This window comes from Cimex lectularius, unplaced genomic scaffold, assembly GCF_000648675.2.
Source record: "Cimex lectularius strain Harlan isolate CLEC.00 unplaced genomic scaffold, Clec_2.1 scaffold55, whole genome shotgun sequence".
Taxonomy (NCBI): Eukaryota; Metazoa; Arthropoda; class Insecta; order Hemiptera; family Cimicidae; genus Cimex; species Cimex lectularius.
Window position 1 is genome coordinate 655,618 of NW_019392647.1, and position 27,391 is coordinate 683,008.

General features: G+C 33.8%; 4 protein-coding genes across 4 annotated transcripts; 2 read left to right on the forward strand and 2 right to left on the reverse strand.

The window, feature by feature from the left end:
- Nucleotides 1-1,092: 1,092 nt before the first annotated feature.
- Nucleotides 1,093-2,213, reverse strand: LOC106668123. Its single transcript, XM_014396584.2, has 5 exons — nucleotides 2,040-2,213; nucleotides 1,718-1,832; nucleotides 1,559-1,659; nucleotides 1,366-1,486; nucleotides 1,093-1,300 (listed from the first exon to the last, which is right to left on the reverse strand). The coding sequence occupies exons 1-5, from the start codon at nucleotides 2,140-2,142 to the stop codon at nucleotides 1,129-1,131; spliced, it is 612 nt and encodes a 203-aa protein (XP_014252070.1). The 5' UTR covers nucleotides 2,143-2,213; the 3' UTR covers nucleotides 1,093-1,128.
- Nucleotides 2,214-6,373: 4,160 nt separating this feature from the next.
- Nucleotides 6,374-7,332, reverse strand: LOC106668121. Its single transcript, XM_014396583.2, has 5 exons — nucleotides 7,210-7,332; nucleotides 7,041-7,155; nucleotides 6,874-6,989; nucleotides 6,705-6,822; nucleotides 6,374-6,644 (listed from the first exon to the last, which is right to left on the reverse strand). Exons 1-5 carry the CDS (start codon nucleotides 7,265-7,267, stop codon nucleotides 6,497-6,499), a joined length of 555 nt encoding a protein of 184 aa, XP_014252069.1. The 5' UTR covers nucleotides 7,268-7,332; the 3' UTR covers nucleotides 6,374-6,496.
- A 2,448-nt stretch (nucleotides 7,333-9,780) lies between these two features.
- On the forward strand, nucleotides 9,781-16,415 carry LOC106668120 (prostaglandin reductase 1-like). The gene is made up of 9 exons (XM_014396582.2): nucleotides 9,781-9,999; nucleotides 13,926-13,971; nucleotides 14,617-14,673; nucleotides 14,742-14,933; nucleotides 15,004-15,122; nucleotides 15,187-15,341; nucleotides 15,879-15,990; nucleotides 16,048-16,166; nucleotides 16,235-16,415. The coding sequence occupies exons 1-9, from the start codon at nucleotides 9,897-9,899 to the stop codon at nucleotides 16,343-16,345; spliced, it is 1,014 nt and encodes a 337-aa protein (XP_014252068.1). The 5' UTR covers nucleotides 9,781-9,896; the 3' UTR covers nucleotides 16,346-16,415.
- A 2,611-nt stretch (nucleotides 16,416-19,026) lies between these two features.
- LOC106668125 (mediator of RNA polymerase II transcription subunit 22) lies at nucleotides 19,027-24,360 on the forward strand. Its single transcript, XM_014396587.2, has 3 exons — nucleotides 19,027-19,107; nucleotides 19,169-19,278; nucleotides 23,952-24,360. The coding sequence occupies exons 1-3, from the start codon at nucleotides 19,100-19,102 to the stop codon at nucleotides 24,272-24,274; spliced, it is 441 nt and encodes a 146-aa protein (XP_014252073.1). The 5' UTR covers nucleotides 19,027-19,099; the 3' UTR covers nucleotides 24,275-24,360.
- Nucleotides 24,361-27,391: the final 3,031 nt, after the last annotated feature.

A 27,391-nucleotide genomic window follows, 5' to 3' on the forward strand; every position in this document is an offset into this window, starting at 1 on the left:
CAGATCATTTAACCTGATAAAAAATATACAATCTTTCCTGGCCTTAATAAAATTGGAAATCATTTATATTGTGCATATTTCTAATTGAATCATTTATCAACTAAATTAATCTTATAGAAGTCTGACTTTGAAAGGTTAAACATAAATTTAAGCTCTTCGGGTTTAACTTGATTTGAAGTAAGCCTATTTAATGCACATGTTTCTTTCCTGGCCTAAATGCAATGAAAAATTATGACTATGTCTTTTGTTAATCGAATGGAACTTATAATCTTAACAACTTTCGAATAAGTCTGTTTTTAGCTTTTAGGTTAGGTATAGAGGTTAATTTGAATCTACACCCCTTTTAACCTTACCACATTTACAATCTTTCTCGACCTAAATACATTTGAAAATTATGTATGTAGCATATTTTGCTAACTGAATTGTAGGTAACTTAATAACACTTGTGGAGCCTATAAAGCCCTTTTTTTTTAACCTTGCCCAAAATTTCCTATCGGGAATACACCTGAGTTATGTAGAAAGCATGTTTTGATAATCGAATTAAAGTTATTAACTTAGTTAATAGATTCACTAATTTCGTGGTCCACTTGACCAATTAAATCATTACAATTAATTAAGGTTTTTAGTTGAGATGAAAAAAACGGTCACGATAGCTCAAGTGGTAGAGCAGCGGCGTATCTAGCCGAAGATCATGGGTTCGAATCCCGCTCGTGCCATTGACTTTTTCATCTCAACTAAAAACCTTAGTTAATAGAGTTTAACTATGAAAATTTAGACATGGGGGGTGGAACTTGATTTGAAGCAACACATCTAATTTTTATCGAAGGTTGATTGGAAAATTTAAGCTTCAATTTAATCCCTTGTGGGTGGAGCTTGATTTGAAGTACACCTCGTTTAACCCTACCACAAATGTACAATTTTTCCTGAAGTAAATTCAACTGAAAATTATGTATGTAAATATTTATGGCAATGTATGTTAAGTTGTAGTTCTGCCTCTTTTACTCCCACATACCATGTTTATTTATTTTTTCCTTCAACAAGTTGTAATTATGGAGGTTTTTTAATTTGGAAAATTATTTTTATAAACAAATCTTGAAGCTTTGTCAATGTTCTTGTTGTATTTTGTTATTATTCATCGTACATTCCTCTGTATCTTACAATCTGATTTAGCTCTTTGACACCGTTACACTCCACCCAGGGTCTACAGCAAACTGGATAAAACCCGTCAAAGTTTTCGTTGAAGACGCAACCTCTATCCTGTTGTTCTTTAGTCATTTCAACAATGATGATGTCCTGGCATCTAAAACATGAGCAAATGTAAACTATCCTTTATTTTTATTTATTTTTCCCCCCTGCAAGACATACTGTTCAATTTCTATCTTAGTTGAGTTATACGGTTCAAATGCAAAACATGTTGCTCTCCTGCAACCTTCAATGAACCAGGAGTCTCCATGTAGCTTTGTTTGGTTTTCAAATTTGCAGAATGCTGAAAGTAAAAAAAAAAAATAATAATAATCTTCTATAATAATCTTCTGTTGAAAACATCATAAATTCATACCCCTGCATTCCTTTGTTACCTTGCTGCATGTGCCGTCATTGGGAACATCAATGCTACAGTGCTTCTCGTCATCATTAAAATATATTTGATCAGCCCCTGATCTACAAAATTACTATATAGTGTTTTTGGTTTTTTATCTCAAGGAAGGGAAAATCTTACGATTTAATGATCAACAGGGTGGTATTGGTACTCTCTTTGACGCAAGTTACTTTTCTGCAACCGTCCAACATTTCTGTCAAGCCTTCACCGATCAGTTTATCATTTATGGGACACACTGGTAGATAAAAAAATTAAAATAAATAAAGCGCATGAAGGGCTGTAGCGAAAGGATGTGTTTTAAGCCCTATTATGATTTCAATACTGGAATTCTAATAAATACGTTTCTTTTCAAAGTAAAACAATACAATTTTGATTACAGTTTTTATGGAAAAATCAATCCAGACAAAAGAACCATCAAGAATAATTTAAAGTTTTGACTCACTGTTAGCTTTCACATTCTGTTGGGTGGTGTTTTTATCCGCAAGAGTAGATTTAAAAGTTAAAATCAGAAGAAAAACAGCTTGATGTGATTTTATAAAGAACATTTTTACTTTTTCTTTAATCACTGCACCCAAATGTGTGCATGTAATTGGAAATTTGTCTCAAGTGAGCGGAACAAACTGGGGAAAATTCTAATTTTAACATGTTGAGTTTTAGACTTTGTGGTAAATTTTACTGTTATAATACATACATCATAAATATATTTATAAATTATGTTTAATAGAACAGGTTTAATAACAGGTTTGATCGACACAAAAAAATGATACAACTGACAAATAGACAAAGCAATTGCAAAATCCAATATCCGTACGAAAGTGATATTTGTTTTACAATAATTTCTACCTTCATAATTAATTAATTAGTTAATTAACCATTAGGATTTACAGAATTTTTAATTTATTATGCCACTCCTTTCCTCAATGTGAATGTATAGAATCACAAAAACAAAATTATTTTCAATAATACTCAAACGTAAACAAAAAAGTTTTATGATTTCTTTATTTACTATACTTTATTTTAGTCCATAATTAATTTATATTTGATTGATCGTGTTAATGGAAAAAATCTAAAAAGAAAAATGTCTGAACGGTACCTACAGATTTACCAGTAATCCAGTTATAATTGAACAGATTCCATCACAAACAAAAAGTGTCGTTTATGCTCATAATTTTTGCCTTTTGTAAGGTTGCAGTTTAATTTAATTGTAATTATACAATTGTCCAATAAAAAAATTACTAAATAAAAATCCATCAAGCAGATTTCTCAATGAAACCGAAAACTAATTAACTAATAACTTTTCCCTATATGTTACGTCCTAATTAATTATTGTATAATTAATATTTAATTTTCGAAAATTCAGTTGTTTCTAACTAAACGCTACATACACATTTTACAGCAAACCAGGGCCTTTCCATTCCAAGCCTGAAGTGGCTTGTTTTCGCAATATTTCTGCCTGTTTATGTTATAATTATTAATTTTATTTAATTATAGAAGTTAAAAAAACTATGACTAGTAAACACAAATAATAAAATTTTAATTTAGTTTTTAATTAATTTATTACAATTAATTAAGGTTTTTAGTTGAGATAAAAGGGGGGGGGGTTGAGATGGGAAGTTAGTGTCCGAGTGGATCGAGGTCACGATAGCTCAAGTGGTAGAACAGCGGCGTATCAAGCCGAAGATCGTGGGTCCGAATCCCGCTCGTGCCATTGATTTTTTTATCTCAACTAAAAACCTTAATTAATTTTAATATATTAATTGGTCAAGCGGACCATGAAATTATTGAATTTTTCATTAATATTTAATTGTACATTCATAATGTCAAAAAAGCTCAGATCTTCAAGCAAAACGATGTAAATGTAAGAAATTTTATTTCAAAGTAAAACGTTACCTATTTTACTACAATCCCTTCTTTGTGCTATGGCATATTTAAATATTATTTAATATCTAATTATAGAAACTGCACTCAAAAAATGCCCAAGAACATTCCCAGGATGACATTGCAGATATATAAAAAATTAATTAATTAAATGTAAATAGATTCAACTATAAAAATTCAAATATAAGAAATTCTGTTTGAACTAACAGCGTATTTTTCCATTATAAATTCTTCTCTTTGTTGTGCCAAAATTAATTATTATTTGTTTATGGAATCCGCATACAAAAATAGCCAAAACTTTCGCCACTCCCAACAAGACGGAGCTGATTTTAAAAAATATATTTGAAACTAATATTGTCAGTTTTTTAACTGCATTTTCTGTTTTTTGTTATTCTGTAATTAATTATTATTAAATTATAGATACTACCCACAAAAAAAAGAGTAAAAAATGCCACACAGTTACCCATGCCTAGAATCATAAAGATCCCTTATACAGACCTTTTTCAAATATTGGAAACAAGAATTCAAATAGAATGGCAAATCGAATATTCTGCCTCGGATGAAAGCGAAAAAATTCGTGTTCAAAAAACACTTCGAGGGCGTACCAAAGAAGACAAACTTCAAGCTGGTCGAGCAAGACCTGCCGCCATTTAAAGACCGAGGTAGGCGACCATTTTAAAACATGGCAAAAAAAGTAAATTTCTCAATTGATTTATTAAATTAAAACTCTTCTCATTTTTTTATCTAGATTTTATAATAACAATTTGGACATGTGGCCGCCGGAATTTGCAAATAGTCTCTTGTTTAAACTTTGACCGAATTTTTATATTTCGTATTAGCCAGTTGGGCCTATGTTTTTCCCATTTCTATTTTAAGCTTAAAATACTTCGTTTGTATCTCTGTGTTATCTTCTTTCCACAATAGTTTTATCTGTTACCTTATTTACATCCAACAAATTTCCAAGATGGTCTCAAATCTCCCAGCAAAACGATGTAAATCTAGGATGTTCAGTTTCATAAATCGATAGTCAATTTCTGCCTTTCATCATTTAGTAATCAAATATTATTTAATTAATATTTAATTTTAGAAACTACTCACCAATTGTTCAAAAAATGCTCTCACCTTCTGGAAAAAATTATGTAAATTTAAGCAATTAATTTTCACAAACTTATAGTGTCGATTTGTATAAAATTTCTGCCTACTATGATGAAATGTAAATGTAAGAAATTCAATTTCAAACTTTAGTTTTGCCTATAATCTTACTGTAATTTCTGCCTTTAGTCATTGAGTAATTAATTAATTACTAAATTAAATAATTAATTAATTATATAATCTTTTTTTATTGCGAGAGATTTATGAACTTTTTTGTGAAAAACTACTCTTTTTTTACATATACAAGTCTGCTAAGCAAGAAAGTGTAGTTATAGCTGGCTGAATTTATTTAATAAATATAACTGTACCAGGAATAAAAATTGGTGATTGCAATTTCTAAAAACATATAAAAACAAAGATACTTATACAAACCAACTTACAAATACAATAACAATTACATTCATTATTTTTGTGTCCGCTTGATCAATTAATAACATTCAATTAATTAAGGTTTTTAAGTTGAGAAAACGTTGGTGTTCAGAGTGGATTGAAGTCACGATAGCTCAAGTGGTAGAGTAGTATCAAGCCAAAGGTCGTGGGTTCTAATCCCGCTCGTGACACTGACTTTTTCATCTCAACCAAGACCTTAGCGAAAAGGAATTAATTGAAATAATTTATATGGTAAATTATGGCCGCTAAACATGTATGGGTTTATGATGAAATTTTCATACAGTTGAAATTTTATTTGCCCAAAACTACCTAAATTCTTAGATATTTAAAACAAAATCTTGGTTTTTAACAAATCTTTTTTTATATCTCACAAACTGCCATAGCTAGGATATGTCCCCATATTCTACTTAGTCTCTGTTGCGATATTTATACATATATGTTTTTGATTTTTTGTTTGATAATTAACATTAGCCAAATATAACACAGAGAATTTTCGACCTGCGATGATTAACAATTGATGGTTGGTATCAGGTGGTCGAAAATGAAGTAGTCATCTCTTTTGTCAAGGTTTTGGCTTTTTATTAAACCTTCCTCAGTGCTCTACAGAATTAGCTAAATAGTTGATTATTTTAAGGAAAATTTAGTTTTTCTTTGCAGTGGACTGGAAAGAATGTAGGCTTTCTACTTTACAGCTTACGTCTGACCTTTATGCGAGGAGCAATCTTTAGGCCTAATTTCAACAGGGCCCATCCTATTAATTATAAACTAAAACTTAAACTTTTCTAAAAGAGATGACAAAAGCTAAGATCTCAGCACGTGTCGATCCTCCCAAGTCAGTTTGTACGAACGCACAATTTTTAAGCACGAAGAAAACTGTCTAAGCCGAGTGCGTGGCGAGTTGTGGGCAATTGACCAATTTCCTTTCCAGGCCTACTCGCACTGCTTAATTAATGCAAAACTCAGATGTTTACTGTGATACATGGAATCAAAAATCAATTTGAAGGTTGAACTAAAACCGTGCTTATTATATTATTAATCTTATTTTTCTATTATGTAGAGTTATATTGATTTAAAGTACGTAGCATTTGGTTTATATATGGTGACGACCCGTCTAATTTATCGGATTTGGTGATGGTCCAAAGGGGGTTCAAAAGTTGAAAATCGCAGTCTGGGACTGGCGCCCGTTCAGTCCAAAACAAGCCAGGCACCACCGGCACCGAATATCAATTAGTCTGACCCGACTCTATCTGCAGCCTGCAGACTGCGGAAAACTCAAAGCTGAAACTCGGAACATTTTCTCACTTCGGTACAATATTGGGCAGCGTATGATGATGTCTTTTAGAAAATAATTGCAAATTTGACGTATTCAAGAGTCTTATTATTCAAACATGTAACAGTTCATAACGCAGCGACCCACTGCTTTGGCAAACAAGCCTCGCCCTAATCCCAGTAGTCGTACTCGTCATATTATATTTTGTTTCAAACTCTGAAACTGTCGCTTGTGTGTGCATTGTCGCACACCACTTTAGGATAGCAACAAGAAGGATAAACTTCTGTCATATTAAAAACGATTCTGCAGCCTTGATCAACCTGACTCGGAGTAAGGTCAGTGTAGACGGGTTGACAGCTAAAAATATAAATAAATAAATCGTTTCGTTGTTAAAATTCAACTGCATAGACAACTTACGGGATGATAGTCACATGTTTTGGTCCATTGTCAGGTGCCCAACAGGATGCACCCCTGCATCCCGCGACCGGCCAAGTCTCTCCGTGTCTTCTGTACTTGCCTTCGTGTAAGCATCCGGCTGAGAGAAGATTTTTAGATTAGGTGTTTAATTTTAATTTGGCGTACCTACTTGGGCAGTTCATTGAGCTATCGGCGGCGCAGTTGTCCACATCAGTGATTTTCGACCTGCTCGACACGTCGCAGTGTCGTTGGTTGTGGAATAAGACCATTCCCGATCCTCCAGTCCTAAAATGAAACCCGACAAAAAAAGAAAAGTGACTTAAGCAAGTAACTTACGAGATAAGTTTCACTTGTAAGCCGCCTTGTTCTGATTCTTCGCATACAGCCACTCTGCATGTACTAACCAGCCATCTCTCGTTCAATTTCCTTTTGACGTTCTTAAAATTACAAACTGTACAAAAAATTACATAAATTTCTTGTATTATGTTATAACAAAAGTATATACATTTGTCTTCTCCCAGAATAGACATAGGCAAAACAAAAACAAAAAAGAGGATCTTCATGGTGTTGCAGCTCAGAAATCGCAGAAATGTACAAATCTGTTTTCCCTTCGTGGATTTGGACTGTGAAATTGCCATGAACATCAGTTATTTCAATGTTATGCTTTAATCCTTTCCATTTGAAAAAAAATCTATCAGATTTAAACAAATAATTATTGTAAGGTTAAGGATTCTAAGCAGCTGAAATACTTAAATACAGATCCATGGATTTGATTGTCCTAAAATCCATTGTCCACTATTCCTAATTTGGAATCAGCTATCTGCCCAGATCACACAACTAATGGTTCTGGTTTTAAGCAGATTAAGTAACTACTGACCAGTGATGGACCTAAATTGAAATCACTAAAGAGTGTACAGAATAGAAAGAAACAAGGAAAGGATTTGATGGATCATTAAAATGATGGATTAAACCGATGAATAAATATATTGATAATCATTATTTTAATGATCCATCAAATTAGTATTTGTATTAATTAATTATAAACATTTGCAGTATTTGTTCTGCACTTATATAATAATTTAACTTTTTGTTATAATTATTAATTTTATTTAATTATAGAAGTTAAAAAAACTATGACTAGTAAACACAAATAATAAAATTTTAATTCAGTTTTTAATTAATATTTAATTGTAAATTCATATTGTTAAAAAAGCTCAGATCTTCAAGCAAAACGATGTAAATGTAAGAAGTTTTATTTCAAAGTAAAAATTACCTATTTTAGCACAATTTCTTCTTTTTCCTATGGCATATTTAATTATTATTTAATTAATATGTAATTATAGAAACTGCTCTCAAAAAATGTCCAAGAACATTCCCAGGAAGACATTGAAGATATAAAAAATATTATTGGAAACAAGAATTCAAATAGAATGGCAAATTGAATATTCTGCCTCGGATAAGGGAATGGCCTATAAAAAATTATTTCCACTTGGAAATATAAAACCGTGGTTTAACAAGCTAGACATGGCAAAAAAACACATAACCACCATACATCGGTTAAGAACAAACTATGGCATCTGCGCAGCGTATCTTCACAAGATCGGCATAAAATAACACCCTAATTTAGACACATGCGGAGTAAAGGAGGATCTAACGCACATAATGTTTCACTGCGGCCAGTAATAAATTCTACCAGGATCTGGAGAAAGAAGGAGTAGAACACCCAATTATGGAAAGTAGAGCTCTATTCAAGAATCCCAGTGTGTATAACTTAATAATAAAATTTTTAAATGATGTGTCTGTGAAAATATAATTTGAACTGTTTAAAAAGTATTCTTTGTATCATGGCTGTGTCAGTAAATCCTAAGATATCATTGAGAAAATGGATAAGAATGTTCTTGTTTTTCTCAGTGCAAAAGATTTTCTTGAAGTTCACTAATTCCGTGGTCCGCTTGACCAATTAATATATTACAAATTAATTAAGGTTTTAGTTGAGATAAAAAAGGAGGGAAAATTCAAAAGGTGGGGTTGAGATGGGAAGTTAGTGTCCGAGTGGATCGAGATCACGATAGCTCAAGTGGTAGAGAAGCGGCGTATCAAGCCGGAGATCGTGGGTTCGAATCCCGCTCGTGCCATTGACTTTTTTATCTCAACTAAAACCTTAATTTGTAATTTTCTTGAAGGTTAAGTCCAATTTTGGATTGAGAAATTTTGATAAAGCCATGAGAGATTCACTTAAAAAGTATTAAAAATTATACATAATTCTGTAGAAATATTCAATCTTTTTGTTCGGATGTATTGGCCTACGAACCCAAGCCTCATCTTGCATTGCAATTATATTCAAAAATTTACCAAACGATAAAAAAAGCAAAAGAAGCCCCGTGGTGGCTAGTTATTTACTTTTGTGTCGAAATATCGGCGTTTTTTAGCTGCAAAGCTGATATTTATTTGTCTAAGTTGATTTAGCTGGTTCTCAGGTGGATTTTTGTTCATAAAGATATAAATGTGGCAACTAAGAAGTGTATGTTGTATAATACTGACTCTTAAAGAGGTAATTTATGGATTTGAATAAAATAACTGCGACAGCAGATGCAGTGAGTGAGATAATTGAAATAAGTGCAAATGCTGAGCCTAAAAAGTATGAATTTAATAAAGAGCTCGAATTGTTTGTTGCCAAATAAATTTTTTTTTTAAGTGCCATTTTTAAGCAAAAACCTTCCACTTTGTTTGATGTAATGTTTATTTACTTAAATATTTATTTTATAAATGGAAACTTCAACAAACAAACTTGAAGAAAGAGAACTGTATAAAATTATACAAAATATACGAATATTATTGTTTAATTTCTTTTGTAGGATTGTCGAGTTGACCTCATGATTGTTGGTGTGAATATGAACTTTCCCAGATTTTTTTTTTTTTTCATAATCTCCCTATTTTCAAATTCCGTAATATTCGAAAAACCGATCACACATCGGACTTGGTATATTTAATTCAACGGGTTGAAGTTGAACAACAATTGTGTCTTTGTTTGAAAAGTCACGAGTCACGACAACGTCCCCTTAGTTACTCTGGCCTTGGTTCCCCCACTGGATCCGGCTCAGTTCAAAACCGGACACAGGCTCAAACGTACCTCGAATTTTATACCTTTCTGGAAAAAGAGACCGAGTCCAATTTGCATTTTCTTTTTTTAAGATGAAAGCGAAAAAATTCGTGTTCAAAAAACACTTTGAGGGTGTACCAAAGAAGACGGACTTCGAGCTGGTCGAGCAAGACCTGCCGCCGGTTAAAGACCGAGGTAGGCGACCATTTTAAAACATAATTACAATATATATTTTTTAAATAGATAAACAAGCAAAAAAAGTAAATTTCTCAATTGATTTATTAAATTAAAACTCTTCTCATTTTTTTATCTAGATTTTATAATAACAATTTGGACATGTGGCCGCCGGAATTTGCAAATAGTCTCTTGTTTAAACTTTGACCGAATTTTTATATTTCGTATTAGCCAGTTGGGCCTATGTTTTTCCCATTTCTATTTTAAGCTTCCAGCAGATTAGCATAAAATACTTCGTTTGTATCTCTGTGTTATCTTCTTTCCACAATAGTTTTATCTGTTACCTCATTTACATCCAACGAATTTCCAAGATGGTCTCAAATCTCCCAACAAAACGTAAATCTAGGATGTTCAGTTTCATAAACCGATAGTCATTTTCTGCCTTTCATCATTTAGTAATCAAATATTATTTAATTTTAGAAACTACTCACCAATTGTTCAAAAAATGCTCTCACCTTCCGGAAAAAATTATATAAATTTAAGAAATTAATTTTCACAAACTTGCAGTGTCGTTTTGTACACAATTTCTGCCTGCTATGATGGAGTAATTAATAATTAATTATAAAATCTACAAACATAAGTATCCAAACAACCTACAGAACTCCCAGGAAAATTATTTTTAAGGCTAAAAAACTAATGCAAATGTAAAAAATTCAATTTCAAACTTTAGTTTTGCCTATAATCTTACTGTAATTTCTGCCTTTAGTCATTGAGTAATTAATTAATTACTAAATTAAATAATTAAATTAATTATATAATTTTTTTAGTGCAAGAGATTTATGAATAATTCACATTAAAACATATTATTTTTTTATATTAACAAGTCTGCTAAGCAAGAAAGTGTAGTTATAGCTGGCTGAATTTATTTAATAAATATAACTGTACCAGGTAAAATAAAAACTTGTGATTGTGATTTATAAAAACATATAAAAATAAAGATACTTATACAAACAAACTTACAAATACAATAACAATTACATTCACTATTTTTCGTGGTCCACTTGATCAATTAATATCATTCAATTAATTAAGGTTTTTAAGTTGAGAAAACGTTGGTGCCTGGAGTCGATCGAAGTCACGATAGCTCAAGTGGTAGAGTTGGCGTATCAAGCCGAAGGTCGTGGGTTCGAATCTCGCTTGTGACACTGTCTTTTTTTTATCTCAAGTAAAACCTTAATTAATTGAATAATAACAATTACTTTTATTAATCCATATATGTTTATAGGTCACAATTGACCTATTTAATTATTTTAATGAATTATACTTTTTTATCTAAAGATCTTTTCTATCTAAAAATAAAAACAACTAACTTTTTCATCCCAACCAAGACTTTAGATCAAAAAATCATTAATTGAAATTACTTTTATTGTAAATTTTACACATATTGCAATTTTTTTCCATCCAACTTTTAACGGGATAAAAAAATTAATTGAACTGGCACAGTTACGTACGATTGTATGAATAAAACTGCATTTAGCCAGCGACATTTTCTTGTACTTCTAAAAATAAATTATAAAGTTTTGGCCTCACTACTTTCATTATTGCTTGGGATTTCCTGAATTACTGGCCTTGGCATTGAAACAGATTTCTCAACAGGTTTTACAATTGTTTTTTTATCCGTAATTTTTTCGCCATCCTCCCAACACAACGTTGGGCTTTTCCTGTCCCTGTCCATCTTTAGATTTTGTTTTTGTAATAAAACAGCACCAAATATTGTTCAAACAATGCTCACAATTTCGAGAAAAACTGTGTAAATGTAAGAAATTAATTTTGACAAACCAATAGTGTTGTTTTGTATCAAAATTTCTGTCTATTGTGATGCAGTACTTACACTTAATTTAATAGTTAATTATAAAATCTAAGAACATGATAATGCCTTATGCATTTTAAGGATAAAAAACAAATGCAAATGTAAGAAACTTAATTCAAACAAGTCTTTTTTTTCCAATTTCTGCCTTTTGTCATTTAGTAATTAATTATGATTTAATTATAAAATCTGTAAACATGAATGCCCGAACAACATGCCAATCTCATTTACTGCTATTTTGGTCCTTCAGGATTTAGTAATTAATTATTTAATTATAGGGATCTACCGACCAAAGATTACCCAACCAACAGCCACATCTCCCACCAAAATGATTTGCATGTAAGAAATTCAATTGCAAACCAAAAGTCAATTACACCAATAAACAAATATTAATTATAAACCGTATTCTAAAAATAATTTTAAAAAATTGTATTGATGTATTTGACACAATATCAAGAGGAATGTCAATATCGTAAAAAAAATTATCTGAGTTTTCAATTAGTTTATTTTTGATAAAAGTAAAGAAAAAAAAAGTCAATACACAATTTGTTGTCTTTTGCATGATATTTGTTAAACTGTACAATATTCATCCAACAAAGTTAAATTTCAATAGCAGTTTTTATCAGTAGTAAATAAAATTTTCTATCAGCTTGATATTTATTCTAAGCTTGTATATTATGGTAAATCGGCCTGTTTTTCATTTACCAATGCTGGGCAAGTCAAGATCAAATGTGATTTTAATGAAATCTATAACGAAAAGTCCTCAAGCTGGCAAACATGAGTCAGACTTGATCATATCGCAATTTGCAGAATCTTTTCTCTTTTTTTAAGTTGAATTAATTGAATTTGAGATAGAAAAGAGAGTAATGAAACAATCAGGGATTATATCTCTGATAAAAAGTCCCTTGAGTCAGATCAGATTTAATTAATAGATATTAGATAAATAGATATTAAATGAATTAACTAATTGAATATAGAAAAGAAATTAATAATGAAAAACTTGTACTTAAAAGGCTGAAGCATTACATGAAAAAGAAAATATTATATAAAGCTACTAGTTTGGATTTAAAGCCAAGTATTCAACTAATGATTAAGTACATAGAATCACTGATTTTAGATATACACAAATATTTAGCTTTATTCTTAGACGTATCGTATTTGACAAGGTTTAACATGTAAGCTAAAGACAATATTCCCAATACAATATTAAATTCACTAGTTTTCATGGTCCGCTTGACCAATTAATATATTTCAATTAATTAAGGTTTTTAGTTGAGATAAAAAAAGTCAGTTCGAATTCAAGGATTCGAATCCACGACCTTCGGCTTGATTGCGCCGTTACTCTACCACTTGAGTCACGATAACTCGAAGGCCGTGTGTTTGAATTCCACTTGTGACACTGACTTTTTTATCTCAACTAAAAACCTTAATTAATTGACCAATACAATATGTTGAACGTTTCACTTTTTACCTCTAAGATCGATCATTCCAATTGGATTAAAAAAATAGAAGTAAACCAATCATTTCCAGCGGTATAATAGTACCACCACAAAATTCAGTATATATATTTAGGCATGGTGTTAGATAAAAAAAACAATTGTAAAGACCACAGCAAAAAGAAAAGGAAAGAACTTGACTTCAAATATCAACATCTCTCTTATGCATATTTATTAGTCAGTTAATTAATAGATGATCGCATTGGAACAGTTTTAATAAATAAAATAAACAGTTTTTATTATACTTTTTTTCTAAGGTCTTGGCTGAGATGAAAAAATTATTGTCACAAGGCGAATTCTAACCTCAATACACCATTGCTCTAACCACTTGTGCTATCGTGACTTGGTTACAGCAGCGTCGTATTGAGCCGAAGGTCATGGGTTCGAATCCTGCTCATGGCACTAATTTTTTATCTTTTAAAAGTATAATTAATTAAAATAATTAATATATTCAATTGTGACTATTAAACATATAGATTAGTATAAAAAAGAGTGTAAGAGTAAAGAATCATTTAACTGAAATGTTTGATTTATCAATTAATTAATTATTTTGTAAACAGTCATTTTTTACTTTTTGTTTTCAGAAGTTCTATTTGAAGCGTTATTTATTAGTGTTGACCCTTATATGAGGTAAATAAAAAATATTGAATATAATGTATGTTGTGTATTTTTTTTTTTTTTAAGTTTTCCAGCTGTTTATTGTGGTATAGTGAGATTTGTTAAAATAACATCCTTGATGAAAAAGTTCATAAGGATGTCAATTAATTAAGGTTTTTAGTTGAGATAAAAAAGTCAGTGTCATGAGCGTGATTCGAACCCACAACCTTCGGCTAGATACGCCGCTACCACTTGAGCTAGCATGACCTCGATCCACTTGTACACTAACTTACCATCTCAACCTGACCTTTTGAATTTTCCCTCCTTTTTGCCATTTTTCATTTGTTGCCGAGAATCAAATAGATTACACGACATTTGAAAAATTGCAAAAAGGAGGGAAAATTCAAAGGTGGGGTTGAGATGGGAAGTTGATGTCCAAGTGGATCGAGGTCACGATAGCTCAAGTGGTAGAGTAGCGGCTCACGAAGGTCGTGGGTTCGAATCCCGCTCGTGACACTGGCTTTTTTATCTCAACTAAAAACCTTAATTAATTGAAAGATATTCATTAGTGAAGTTCATAAGGATGTTATTTTAACAAACCTCATCTTACTATAATAAACAGTTAGAAAACTAAAAAAAAGACATTATTTTAATTTTTAATATTTTTCAATTTTGTAGGGCAATATCACCCAAGCTGCCTACAGGGATTACTATGATCGGCACACAAGTAGCAAAGTATGTATCCCTCCCAAAAAAAAAAGTGTATATATTTTATTAAATTGGTTGATTGTTTTTCCTTTTAGGGTCTTAGAGAGCAAACACCCTGATTATAAAAAAGGCGACCTCGTCCTTGGCCCTTTCGGCTGGGTCACACATACAGTGCAAAACCCGGATGAAGTCTTGTCACCATTTGGCGAAAAGACCAAACCTTATGTCCTGCCTGATCTGGGCGGGTTTTCGCCATCGACTGCACTCGGAGTTTTAGGAATGCCTGGGTAAGGTTTAAATCCGCATTATTCGAATAAACGGCGAACGAAATAATTTTTATTGTACAATAATGTTTAGAAACACAGCTTGGTTTGGATTGACAGAACTATGTAAACCGAAATCCGGCGAAGTCCTCGTAGTCAGCGGAGCTGCCGGAGCTGTCGGATCATTGGTTGGCCAGATTGGAAAAATTCTTGGTAAATTTGAATTTAATTTTTGGTTTATCTCAGAGCAAACATAATTGGATGTTTATTTTTACAGGCCTTACTGTTATCGGTTTTGCCGGATCCGATGAAAAGTGCAAAATGCTCGTAAAAGAGTTGGGCTTTGACTATGCCTTTAACTACAAGACAAAACCAGTACCGGAGGCTTTGCAGGAAGCAGCTCCAAATGGCGTCGACTGCTATTTTGACAATGTAAATGAAAATAAGAAATGTTAACCTATTCTCTTGTACATGTTTAAGGTTACAGCAAACAAATTTTTCCTTTTGTGTCATAAATCTTTAATAATTCTGCATCAAGTTTTTAAAGTAAAAGAGAGGCAGACAAAAATGGCCACATTCTGTCTGTGAGAACTAAAAATAAGTTAAATAATAAGTAATTTATACATTTATACATATTTTTATATTATAACCAATAAAGTCTTGAACTCCATTATGCATAAAGATTACTTTAAAAACTTGCAGGACCTTTTTGTATGATTTGTTTATCAAGCAGATATTTTTTTGAGAAATTTGGAAGAAAAGAGAGCTTGACATCACCATGGAGTCATCCTGGTAAAACTCATTGATGATGTGTCTGTGGTGTCAAACCACAATGAATACGTCATAAGTAAAATAAGGTTGACAAATATGAACATAGATTTAAAACTTAGCAGCTTTCATTTTTATTTTTGTATATTTTAGAAATTATACATGCACTACTGTAAATTTATGAATTGTTGTGGTTTTTAGGTTGGAGGAAGGATGAGCAATGATGTTATGAACCACATGAACATGTTTGGAAGGGTGGCCAATTGTGGTTCGATCTCTGTGTATAACTCTGACCCCAAGGACCCTCCACTGGGTAAAATCTAAGCATTCAAAGTAATTTATCAATATAAAAAAACATTAACGTTTCCAGCTCCTGTTTTACAACCGACGATCGTCATGAAGCAGTTGACCCTACAGGGGTTTATTTCGAGCAGGTGGAAAGACCGTTGGTTCGAGGGGATTCAGAAAAACTTACAGTTTATGAAAGAGGTGCTTTTTGCACACACTTTGTCGAATTCGGCTTTTGATGAAAACAACTTTCTTTTTTTTTTTTTTAGGGAAAACTAAAATTTAAAGAGACAATGGTCGAAGGATTTGAAAACATGTTTGAAGCATTTACCATGCTGTTTACTGGAGAAAACATTGGCAAAACCGTAGTCAAAGTATAGTTATAACAATTCATTTTTGTAAATGCATTTTGATTAAATTTATAAATAAAATATATTTGTTTTAAAAAAATTCTGTCCACTTTTTTTTAAGCTTTAAGTTTCAGAGGAAGGAAGCTCTGAGTATAGGCAACTTCAATGAGAATAGGACTGTTGCAAAACTCTAATGAAATAAACATCATATGATAATATTTAATGAAAATCTGAGAACAACTCAATGGTCAATTTTTAAAAGTGATACATTCCCAATTGTACAAAGACCAATTAATTTAAAAACCACAATTAATTAAGGTTTTTAGTTGAGATAAAAAAGTCAATGGCACGAGCGGGAGTCGAACCCATGGTCTTCGGCTAGATACGCCGCTGCTCTACCACTTGAGCTATCGTGACCTCGATTCACTCGGACGCCAACTTCCTATCTCAACCCCACCTTTTGAGTTTTCCCTCCTTTTTGCCATTTTTTATCAACTAAAAACCTTAATTAATTGTGATATATTAATTGGTCAAGTGGACCATGAAATTAGTGAATTTAATGATTAAAAATGAAGTATACTTCACTAAAGCTCTCCGTGGCCATTTCATTTGCCGTCGAGAATCCAACCCGATTATACGACATTTGAAAAATGACAAAAAGGAAGGAACATTCAAAAGGTGGGGTTGAGATGGGAAGTTGGTGTCCGAGTGGATCGAGGTCATGATAGCTCAAGTGGTAGAGCAGCGGCGTATTTAGCCGAAGATCGGGGGTTCGACTCCCGCTCGTGCCATTGACTTTTTTATCTCAACTAAAAACCTTAATTAATTGTGATATATTAATTGGTCAAGCGGACCACAAATTTAGTGAATTTAATTTAAAAAACCTTAATTTTTTAATAAAGAAACATTCAACGGATTCAACTGAATCAAAAGCGTAGCACACAATTGAACAACATACTGTCTTAAGTACCGTAAACTTCAAATTGGGTGCAAAATCATATAGGGGTTTGAGAGTAGGTTGGACCAAATCGAATTAACAGCAAATTTGTACATGTAAATTTTCTTTATAAAATGAATCAGAGAGAGGTTTGGCGTGAAGATGGCCCCAAGAAATTTATACTCGTTCACAACTTCGATTTGTTTATCCTGGAAGAACCAGAGATCCCTATAGCCTTTCTCCCCTAAGAAAAAACCAACGTTCCATTGAGTGAAATAATTTTCCAATGCGATAAAGTTCCTAAGCAGGAGAATTAGGCAGGATGATTACAATGATTACATCATCAGTGTAGAAAAGACATGCTTTATGTTGTAGAAATGATCATGACTGGATTCACAGAAAAAAATAGACAAATGATAAAAATGATTATTTGATATAGAACAACTAATTACACAAAATTCATAAACTATATCAACCATTTTTTGTTTTTAAATTAAATCTGTACTTCAGTGGCCTTCCTTGTTCAACTGTTGTACACTGAAATATTCTTGTTTTTTAATCTGTAGGATTTTTAATACAAATTTTGATAAATAAAGGTTTCTGTCCTAAGCAGGAGAAGTCAGGATGATTACATCCTCAGCGTAGAAAAGTCATGCTTTATGTTGTAGAAATGCAAAAGATCTGACTGGATTCAAAGAAAAAAATAGTCAAATGATAAAAACGATTATTTAATATTGTAGAATAACTAATTATACAAAATTTATAAACATATCAACCATTTTTTGTTTTTAAATTAAATCTGTCCTTCCGTGGGCTTCCTTGTTCAACTGCTGTACACTGAAATATTCATTTTTTTAAACCTGTATAGTTTTTGATACAAATTTTGATAAATAAAGGTTCCTGTACTAAGCAGGAGAACTAGTCAGGATGATTACATCGTCAGCGAAGAAAAGTCATGCTTTATGTTGTAGAAATGCAAAAAATCTGACTGGATTCGCAGAAAAAAATAGTCAAATGATAAAAACGATTATTTAATATTGTAGAATAACTAATTATACAAAATTCATAAATTATATCAACCATTTTTTGTTTTTAAATTAAATCTGTCCTTCCGTGGCCTTCCTTGTTCAACTGTTGTACACTGAAATATTCTTTTTTTTTTTTTTAATCTGAAGGGGTTTTTAATACAAATTTTGATAAATAAAGGTTTCTGTCCTAAGGAGGAGAAGTTTTCAGGATAATTACATCCTCAGTGTAGAAAAGTCATGCTTTATGTTGTAGAAATGCAAAAGATCTGACTGGATTCGCAGAAAAAAATAGTCAAATGACAAGAACGATTATTTAATATTATAGAATAACTAATTATACAAAATTTATAAACATATCAACCATTTTTTGTTTTTAAATTAAATCTGTCCTTCCGTGGCCTTCCTCGTTTGACTGTTCTACACTGAAATATTCTTTTTTTTAATCTGTAGAATTTTAAATACATATTTTAATAAATGCAGTTTTCTGGAAAACTAGGAAAACAATTTTAAGGAGGAAAATTCATTTTATCTTTAGGTATTAAGGGCTTTTTTAAAACAGGAAGCTGAAATTGAGGTGGACTTTTTTTAAAATATTTATCTGATATAAGTGTGTTCTATTTGTTAATTTCGAATAATTAAAGTATAAAGCGTTTATTAAACATTTATTTTTCAATTAGAAATTTGTTTTTTAAATCATGGAAATTTAGAATCGATCTACAGTTCAATTTCGATTCGATGTGGTGAAAGTACAGTCGAATGTCTTAAGTGGGGGTCTACCCAACTGTTATCCTGTGCTTGACAGACTTTGCGTTTGTTATTATGACAATGTAATATCAAATATATTATTTGTCGTTTTTAACAATAAAACCTAAAAATCCGAATTATTAGCTGGACAATGGCTCATCAGAGGACTTTACCACAGAGCAAGGAAGCCCTTCTTAAGTCCTACACAGGAAGGCTGAAAGACGACGTTAAGTCCATGCTTGAAAACTTCGAAGGTACTTTATCATTGTTCATTTACATTTTACGACTTTACATGCTAATATGATGTTCCTTCGACCTTTAGAAAGGTCAGGAATAAAAGTATTTCTTTGATATGACTTTAATTATATTTTATAAGGGATTAAGCCCAAGGTTTAATATAAAATAATATAATGTAAAACAGAAGTTCTTTAGTTATCTAAAAGTGCATGTTTAAATAGATTAGAGGAGGGTTCAGCCTTCCTCATATGTACTGACTCTCTGAGCGCTGTTTGGGCACTGCGTGATAGATTCTCTGAGGACCCTCTGGTCGTGCTCTTGCTAGAAAGATATGCCGAATTGGAGTGCCTCAGAAAAATTATGGTTGTTGTCTTGTTCCCTGGACACATCGGCCTGGAGGGTAATGAACGTGTGGGCGCGGCGGCGAAAGCTGGAACGTCTCACCCTTCTGACCGGACCATCGCGATCAGGCCCTCTGTGGCTGAACAAGCTGTAAAAAAGATGATACGGGATAAATGGGAGGTCAGTGGGCAGGGTCACGACCTGCAGATGGATCTGAGCTGTAAAGAAGTAATGGTTCTTGCCAGATTAAGAATAGGCCATACACGGTTGACACATGGGCACTTGCTGGTGGGCCAATCCCCCCGCAGGTGTCCGTTATGCAGAGAAAGGTTGCTCGATGTGTCCCACATAGTCGAAGCATGTAGTGCCTTGCCTCCCTACAGTCGCGAGTAGGCATGCCGCCAGATTTAAAGAGGGTTCTCGTACACAGCAGTGAGTTTCAGGGTCCCCTATTCCGCTTCTTAAGGGAATTGGGAATTTTTTATTGTATATATTGGGTTGTCCGGAAAATAATGCAGGATTTTAAGTTTTCATTAAAAAAAATCTATATAAAATATTCTGTTTACGTTTACAGGATTACTCATTTGTATGAATGTCAACACTTATTAATCCTCTTCCAAATGATATTGTTTGTTTACCTCTGTAGCATTCCGCTACTTGGAAATAATTCAGTCATCCTTATAATGTCAAAGCGAGAATTTCGTACGATTTTCTTTTACGAGTTTAAACTCGGCCGAAGCGGAGCCCAAACGGCTAGAAACATTAACCAAGTCTGGGGCGAGGGTTGTGTTAATGAGTGCACTGTGCAAAGGTGGTTTAAAAAATTTCGGGAGGGAGATTTCAGCCTTGAAGATGAAGAAGGTCGTGGAAGGCCTTCCTCTCTTAATGATGATGTTCTGCGATCAGTGGTGGAAGAAAACCCCAAAACAACTGTTCGAGAACTTGCAGAGCAACTCAAAGTCAGTAAAACGACCGTCGCTGACCACATTTTCCAAAGCCCCCAACTCATCAAAAAAAGGTAATGGTTACGGTATGGTGGGCTTCATTTGGTTTAATACACTACAGCTTCTTAAATCCTGGCGAAACCATCAATGCTGAATCATACTGTAACCAAATTAATACCATGCATCAGAAATTGGCAGTAATGAAGCCCTCTTTGGTCAATCGGAAAGGGCCCATTTTGTTGCATGACAACGCTCGACCACATGTGTCACGTGTAACGTCACAAAAATTATTGGAGCTTGGCTATGAAACTTTGCCTCACCCACCCTACTCTCCGGACCTCTCGCCTACTGACTACCATTTTTTTAGACACCTGGACCACTACTTACAACACATAATATTCAAAAATCAAACGGAACTGGAAAATGCATTTATTGACTTTATCAATTCTAAAAATTCTGAATTCTACTCAGACGGAATTAACGTTGGGAGAAATGTATTGAGAGTATGGGAAATTATTTTGATTAAAGAACATTGCTTTAAAGTAACTAGTTTCTTTTTTTTTTGTTTAATACCAAAATCCTGCATTATTTTCCGGACAACCCAATAGAAGTCAAGTTATGTGTTTCTGTCTTGTATGAGTGAATGTATTTATTGGTATGAATGGGGAGGGGCTGATGGCCAAGCAGCTTCTCCTTCGCCTCTCAGGTTGGGTGTATGACTTGGGCTGATGGCGGAAATGTTATAATACCCCATCGACCCCAATTTAGATTAGTTTATTTATTGTAGTGAACAGGTAGATGGAGGAATATCGAGTACTCCATCTATCAAACAGTATAAGTGCGATCAACATATATAGCTATGAATGTATTTATTGGTGTGATTGTGTATCAAGTGTGTAGCGGTATTATGTTAGTGCTTGGGCATGACCAAGCTGTTGGATGCCCCTGTTAAAAAAACAAAACAAATATTTGTGACACAATTTAATTAACTCAAAAAATGGCATAGCCTATATGACTAATTTATTTGCCACATTTAACAAAATTAATTTGAAACTACAAGGTGACCAATTAAATTTGATCTTAACTAAAAGCGTAATATCTGTGTTTGTTGCAAAACTTTTTCTGTATAAACAAAACTTGGGAAGAGGAGAACGTTCTCAGTTTCCAAATCTTTCGATTGCAAATTACAGTTGAAGATTTGTTTGCTTGCTGTCAACACCTAACGGCTCTTCTTACAGACCTGAACTGAAGATTTGAAGATATTCTTCGCTTGGATATTCCCGACAGGGTGTTGAACATTTCGCGCATGGACAAACTCAGATCCAAAACGCAGATGAATCCATACTAATACAGGAGCAGCTTAAATATCCATAAATTAGGAACTTAAACAAATGTTTGAACAAGGATACCACAAATTCTGGCTACAAAAACACATCCCAATTTTATATCCTGCATTATGGGTTATTGTACAGAATTGTTTGACTGTTTTCCCATCTTCCTATTTGGTAGAACATGGATTCAGCGCCATTATAAACCACAAAAAAAAAAAAAAAAAAAAAAAAAAAAGAAATTAGTGCTCGTGGGGATTTGCGGTTGCTACTCACAAACATTGAGCCGGACATATACACACTTATAACATCTCATCACGTTCATCCAAGTCATTAATTTTTTTATATTTTATTTTAAACAAAAGTAATTAATATTATAATTTATAGAAATTTATAATTTCAATAAATACTTCTTCAACAAAATGTTTTTTTTTTAAATTTGTAATTTTTGTACTATGCATTTATGTGACTTTTCACTTGGGGGTCCGTGGACAATTTTGGACTCCATGTGTCAAAAAAGTTTGGGAACCACTGATGTAAACACTACATTTTCATTAATGTAAATTATGCTTGAAATTATGTGACAAGAAAGTTTCTTTTCTGCCTTGGGCTGTCTTTAAACAAACAAAAAAATTAAATAAATAAATGAAGTACGATGCAATATTGTTGGGCTGTGTGTTACAAAGACTAAAAACTAATATTAAGAACACTTGTTGCTAGTTGTGGTTGCTGCTTGAGCTGCAAATGCCCTCTTTTTTTTAAGTACTAACAATTGAGATATTTACATTAGAAGTAAAAAAGTACAATATTGTAAGCAGACACTGTTTTATGTGCTTATCACTAATCAATCGGAGAATATTCAGCACGTAACTACTTTTTATGTGGAGGAATCAGAGATATAGTATTCATGAACATTTATTGTTACACTGGCCCAGTCTTATATTGTAACAAATAAAAAGCCAAGGTGAGTCAGCCATAACAAAAACTCTGGGGATGTGCATATTTACAAGAGGATTTACACCAAATGATGCTTGCCAACACCAGCTTCCACATCCTTCGGTATCTTCCACAGCTTCCTGGCTCCTCAACAGTCGACTCTGTTCAACTTGTATCAATGGCTAGGTCCTTACTGGTTGAAGCTCTTGCTGAGTGTTGCTACTGTTGATTCCTCTCATTCACTGAGTTCTTGGGGTTGATAGGTCTTGACTGAGTCCTTGGGTTGACGGTGGCTGCTGTGACTCCTCTCATTCACCGAGTTGGTTGTTGACTCCTCTCATTCACCATGTTTTTGGGTTGACAGGTCTTGACTAAGTCCTCAGGTTGACTGTGGTGCTATTGACTCCTCTCATTCAATGGGTCTTTGGGTTGACAGGTCTTGACTGAGTCCTCAGGTGGACTGTGGTGCTATTGACTCCTCTCATTCACCGGGTCCTTGGGTAAACAGGTCTTGACTGAGTCTTGGGTTGACTGTGGCTGCTGTTGACTGTATGCTTTCACTGAGTCCTTAACTCCGGCTGACTGAGTCCTACTGGCTCTGACTGACCAAGTCCGTCTTACTGTCCACTGCTCCTGAGACACTCGATAGTTGACACTATTCAACTCATCTCAGCTCTGGACAGTCAATATCTTTTCTCAGCCGCTACCTTTCATTAACCCTATTATCAGCCACTGACTGATTTTTCAAATCATCCTCATTTACTCAAGAGTTTCCATCAAGCAGCTCCTATTCCCATGTTGATGACTTCCAGCGAAGAGTGTACAACACTCCCCTGGCTGATGTGACCCCTAATTTATGGTGACAACGACTTCATGAACAGTCTCTGTGACAAGCTTTCCACAGAAAATAACTCCTCCAATTTAGTGGGGCTGTTTGTCTGTTGCATTTCTATGACTTCTAGGTTTGAAATTATGAAAATATGTTTGAATTCCTTACAACTATTCTTAACTTATGCTAAGACAGGGACCAACTTACAATATGATCGTAAAGGCTTTTTAGGCTGTTCTTTTTTTATTAACCTTTTTTTTATATTGCAAATCCCTTGTATTTATTTAAATATAATTTATATTTTTCAACAGAGATAGTCAAGTTGGCGAAAGGAGAAAACGAGACACAGTTGACGCGCTTCACTCAGGCTGAGCAAGACACGTACGAGATGCATGTCCGAGCAGCGAACATGGTCCGAGCAGGCGAATCGCTCATGAAGTTAGTCTCTGACATAAAGCAATACTTGATCCTAAACGACTTCCCGTCCGTTAACGAAAGCATCTCGCAGAATTCCAAGCTGTATCGCAGCAAGCAACAAGAGTGCGATCAAAAACTTATGAACCTGCGCGACGACATGGCCGCAGACCTTTACGACCTAGAGGAAGAATATTACAATTCAATATATAAAGTCTAGCGTTTAAAGTCACGGTCGCCATCTGTTTATATATATGTTTATATTGATCATTGTATTTATAATTTATTAAAAAAAATTTAACTGTATAATTTGTTTTATTTATTTGCTGATGTTATCCTTAATTCATTTATTTCTTCATGTAATGAAACACTTGAATAATCTTAAGCATTTTTTATTTTCCTCAAGGGTTGGGTTGATAACGCTTGGGCAACTCAAGAAGCAGAGGAGCCCCGCTGAGGTGATTGAAAGGAGTGCGGCTGGGCAGCGAGGACAGGGTGGCCACAGACACAATAGGACACATTCTGTGAACGAGGGAACAAATTGGTTCCCTGAAGTTTGATGATTTTCTTTTAGTTTTAACTGTATTTGACAGGACTCAGAGAGGGAACTTGGAGACCAGGCTTGATATGATCCAAATATGCTGTGCTCAAGCATGATTCTCATACCGCGTGGCATTCCTATATGTTCTCTGCATAGAGCCAAGGAGTGGTACCCTTCGATTAGGAGGAAAACATCAAGCAACCTCTCCATGTGGGCTTTGGCCCAAAAGCGAGTGTCCGTGTGTCAAAGTTGCATGCCTATCTTAATAGTGAGGATAACCCTTATTTACGAGTCAGATCCTACGAGGGTCACCCATTGACAGTGCTCTTGATATGTGAGATCCTGTTTGCAAACACACACACTGCCACATTCTTTTAATCAAGTTTTTTATTGCATTTTTAGTATCAGAGTTGTGGATTGTGTTGGTTGATTCTATAAGTTAGTATATCCCAGCCTTAGCTGCCTTGTCTGGCTTTTCGTTACCCTCCCCATATCAATGTGTTTGGGTTTTGTCAAGACCCTCCAGTTCGAGGTATCTCTCCAAGACCACCATGAAAAAGTTGACCAAGAACTTGTCACAGACAGCGGTAACCGAGCTGAGAGAGACCTACTAAACAATTAATTTAAGGTTTTTAGTTGAGATAAAAAAGTCAGTGTCATGAGCGGGATTCGAACCCACGACCTTCGGCTAGATACACCGCTGCTCTACCACTTGAGCTACCATAACCTCGATCCATTCGACACTAACTTCCCATCTCAACCGCACCTTTTGAATTTTCCCTCCTTTTTGCCATTTTTCAAATGTTGTGTAATCTATTTGATTCTCGGTGACAGATGAAATGGCCATGGAGAGCTTTAGTGAAGATATACTTCTTTTTAACTTATTAAATTCACTAGTTCTCGTGGTCCGCTTGACCAATTAAATCTTTCAATTAATTAAGGTTTTTAGTTGAGATAAAAAAGTCAGTGTCACGAGTGAGATTCGAACCCATGACCTTTGGCTAGATACGCGGCTGCTCTACCAGTTGAGCTATTGTGACTTCGCGACTTGAGATGGGAAGTTAGTGTCCGAGTGGATCGAAGTCACGATAGCTCAAGTGGTAGAGCAGCCGCGTGTCTAGCCGAAGATCGTGGGTTCGAATCCCAATCGTGATACTGACTTTTATATCTCAACTAAAAACCTTAATTAATTGAAAGATTTAATTGGTCAAGTGGACACGAAAACTAGTGAATCTACTAAACAATATTCACAAAAAATCTATAATATGATATAAAACTATCATGATTATTATAAAATAGTGTTTATTAAAATCATTAATTTCTGATCTTGTTTAATTTGGTAACTCTTTGTGTTACGGTGTTGATCTTTTGTCCATTGGCCAAGCAGATTAACAAATAGCAAGACTGTTCACACAAAATGGAGCATGAAATATGGATACGGTGCCATTAGTCAGTAAAGAGCAAATTTAAATCATATGGGGTGGGTGTATTTGGCCATAGACCTAGATATCCAGCTTCTCTTTTGTAATAAATTTATAGAGAGCACGGATTATATGCTTTTCATCTATTTTGCTAAGAATTATATAGAGGTATATTATTTTTAATTAGAATCTGAAAGAAGTCCTCTCTGCCTTGTGACGAGATGGGGCAGGAGAGCAGAGCGTGGCTAGTGTCAGCAAGGTATTCTCCATCACACTAGTGTAAGAAGAACATCTATTTTATGGAGATAAGCTGTTATAATTCAGTCGCAGGCAGGCAACTGAGGTGAAAAGCTTTCTTGGACCATTAAATTTCATAAACGAAGGTCTAGTCAGTATGGTCGGTTGCATTGTTACATATATTTTTCCTTTAATTATCATGGAATTTTTATATTCTTTCAGGCATGTCTCTTTCGAAATTTGCTAAATGAGCCACATCAGTCTGGTGATACATTTCAGGTTCTACCGTTGTGGGCTGCCTCCTTGGATAAACGGTCCACCTCATCATTGTAAGCTTTATTGTTATGCCCTTTAATCCATATTAGAAACACGGAGAGTCCTCTTTTTTTTTAATGACAGCAGCTGATCTTTAAATGTTTCAACGGGTCTTTAGGATGTTTGGGTTTTTAATTGCCATTTTTACACTGCTGTCTGAAAGAATAATTGAGTTTTGTGCGGGAATGTGATTTAAGGCTTCCAAAATAGCTATGCCTTCTGCGGTAAATATTGTAGCTATGTTTTATCAGGTTTCGTGGTCCACTTGACCAAATAAATTCTTTCCAATTTATTAAGGTTTTGGTTGAGATAAAAAAGTCTGTATCACAAGCGGGATTCGAACCCACGACCTTTGGCTAAATACTCCACTGCTTTACCACTTGAGCTATCGTGACTTTAATCCGCTCGGACACTAACCTTTCATCTCAACCCCACCTTTTTGAATTTTCCCTCCTTTTTACCATTTTTCAAAATGTGTAATCGGCGACAAATGAAATGGCCACGGAGAGCTTTAGTGAAGTATACTTCATTTTGCTTATTACATTTTATCAGGTTTCGAGGTCCACTTGACCAAATAAATTCTTTACAATTTATTAAGGTTTTGGTTGAGATATTGAAGTCACGATAGCTCAAGTGGTAGAGTAGCGGCGTATCTAGCCGAAGGTCGTGGGTTCAAATCCCGCTTGTGACAGTGACGTTTTTATCTCAACCAAAACCTTAATAAATTGTAGCTATGTTTGGAAGTTTCTTCTGGATCACAACACTTTTCTATTCACATCTAGTACCCCCGTACCAGTCCCTCTTTTTGATTGGAACCATCTGT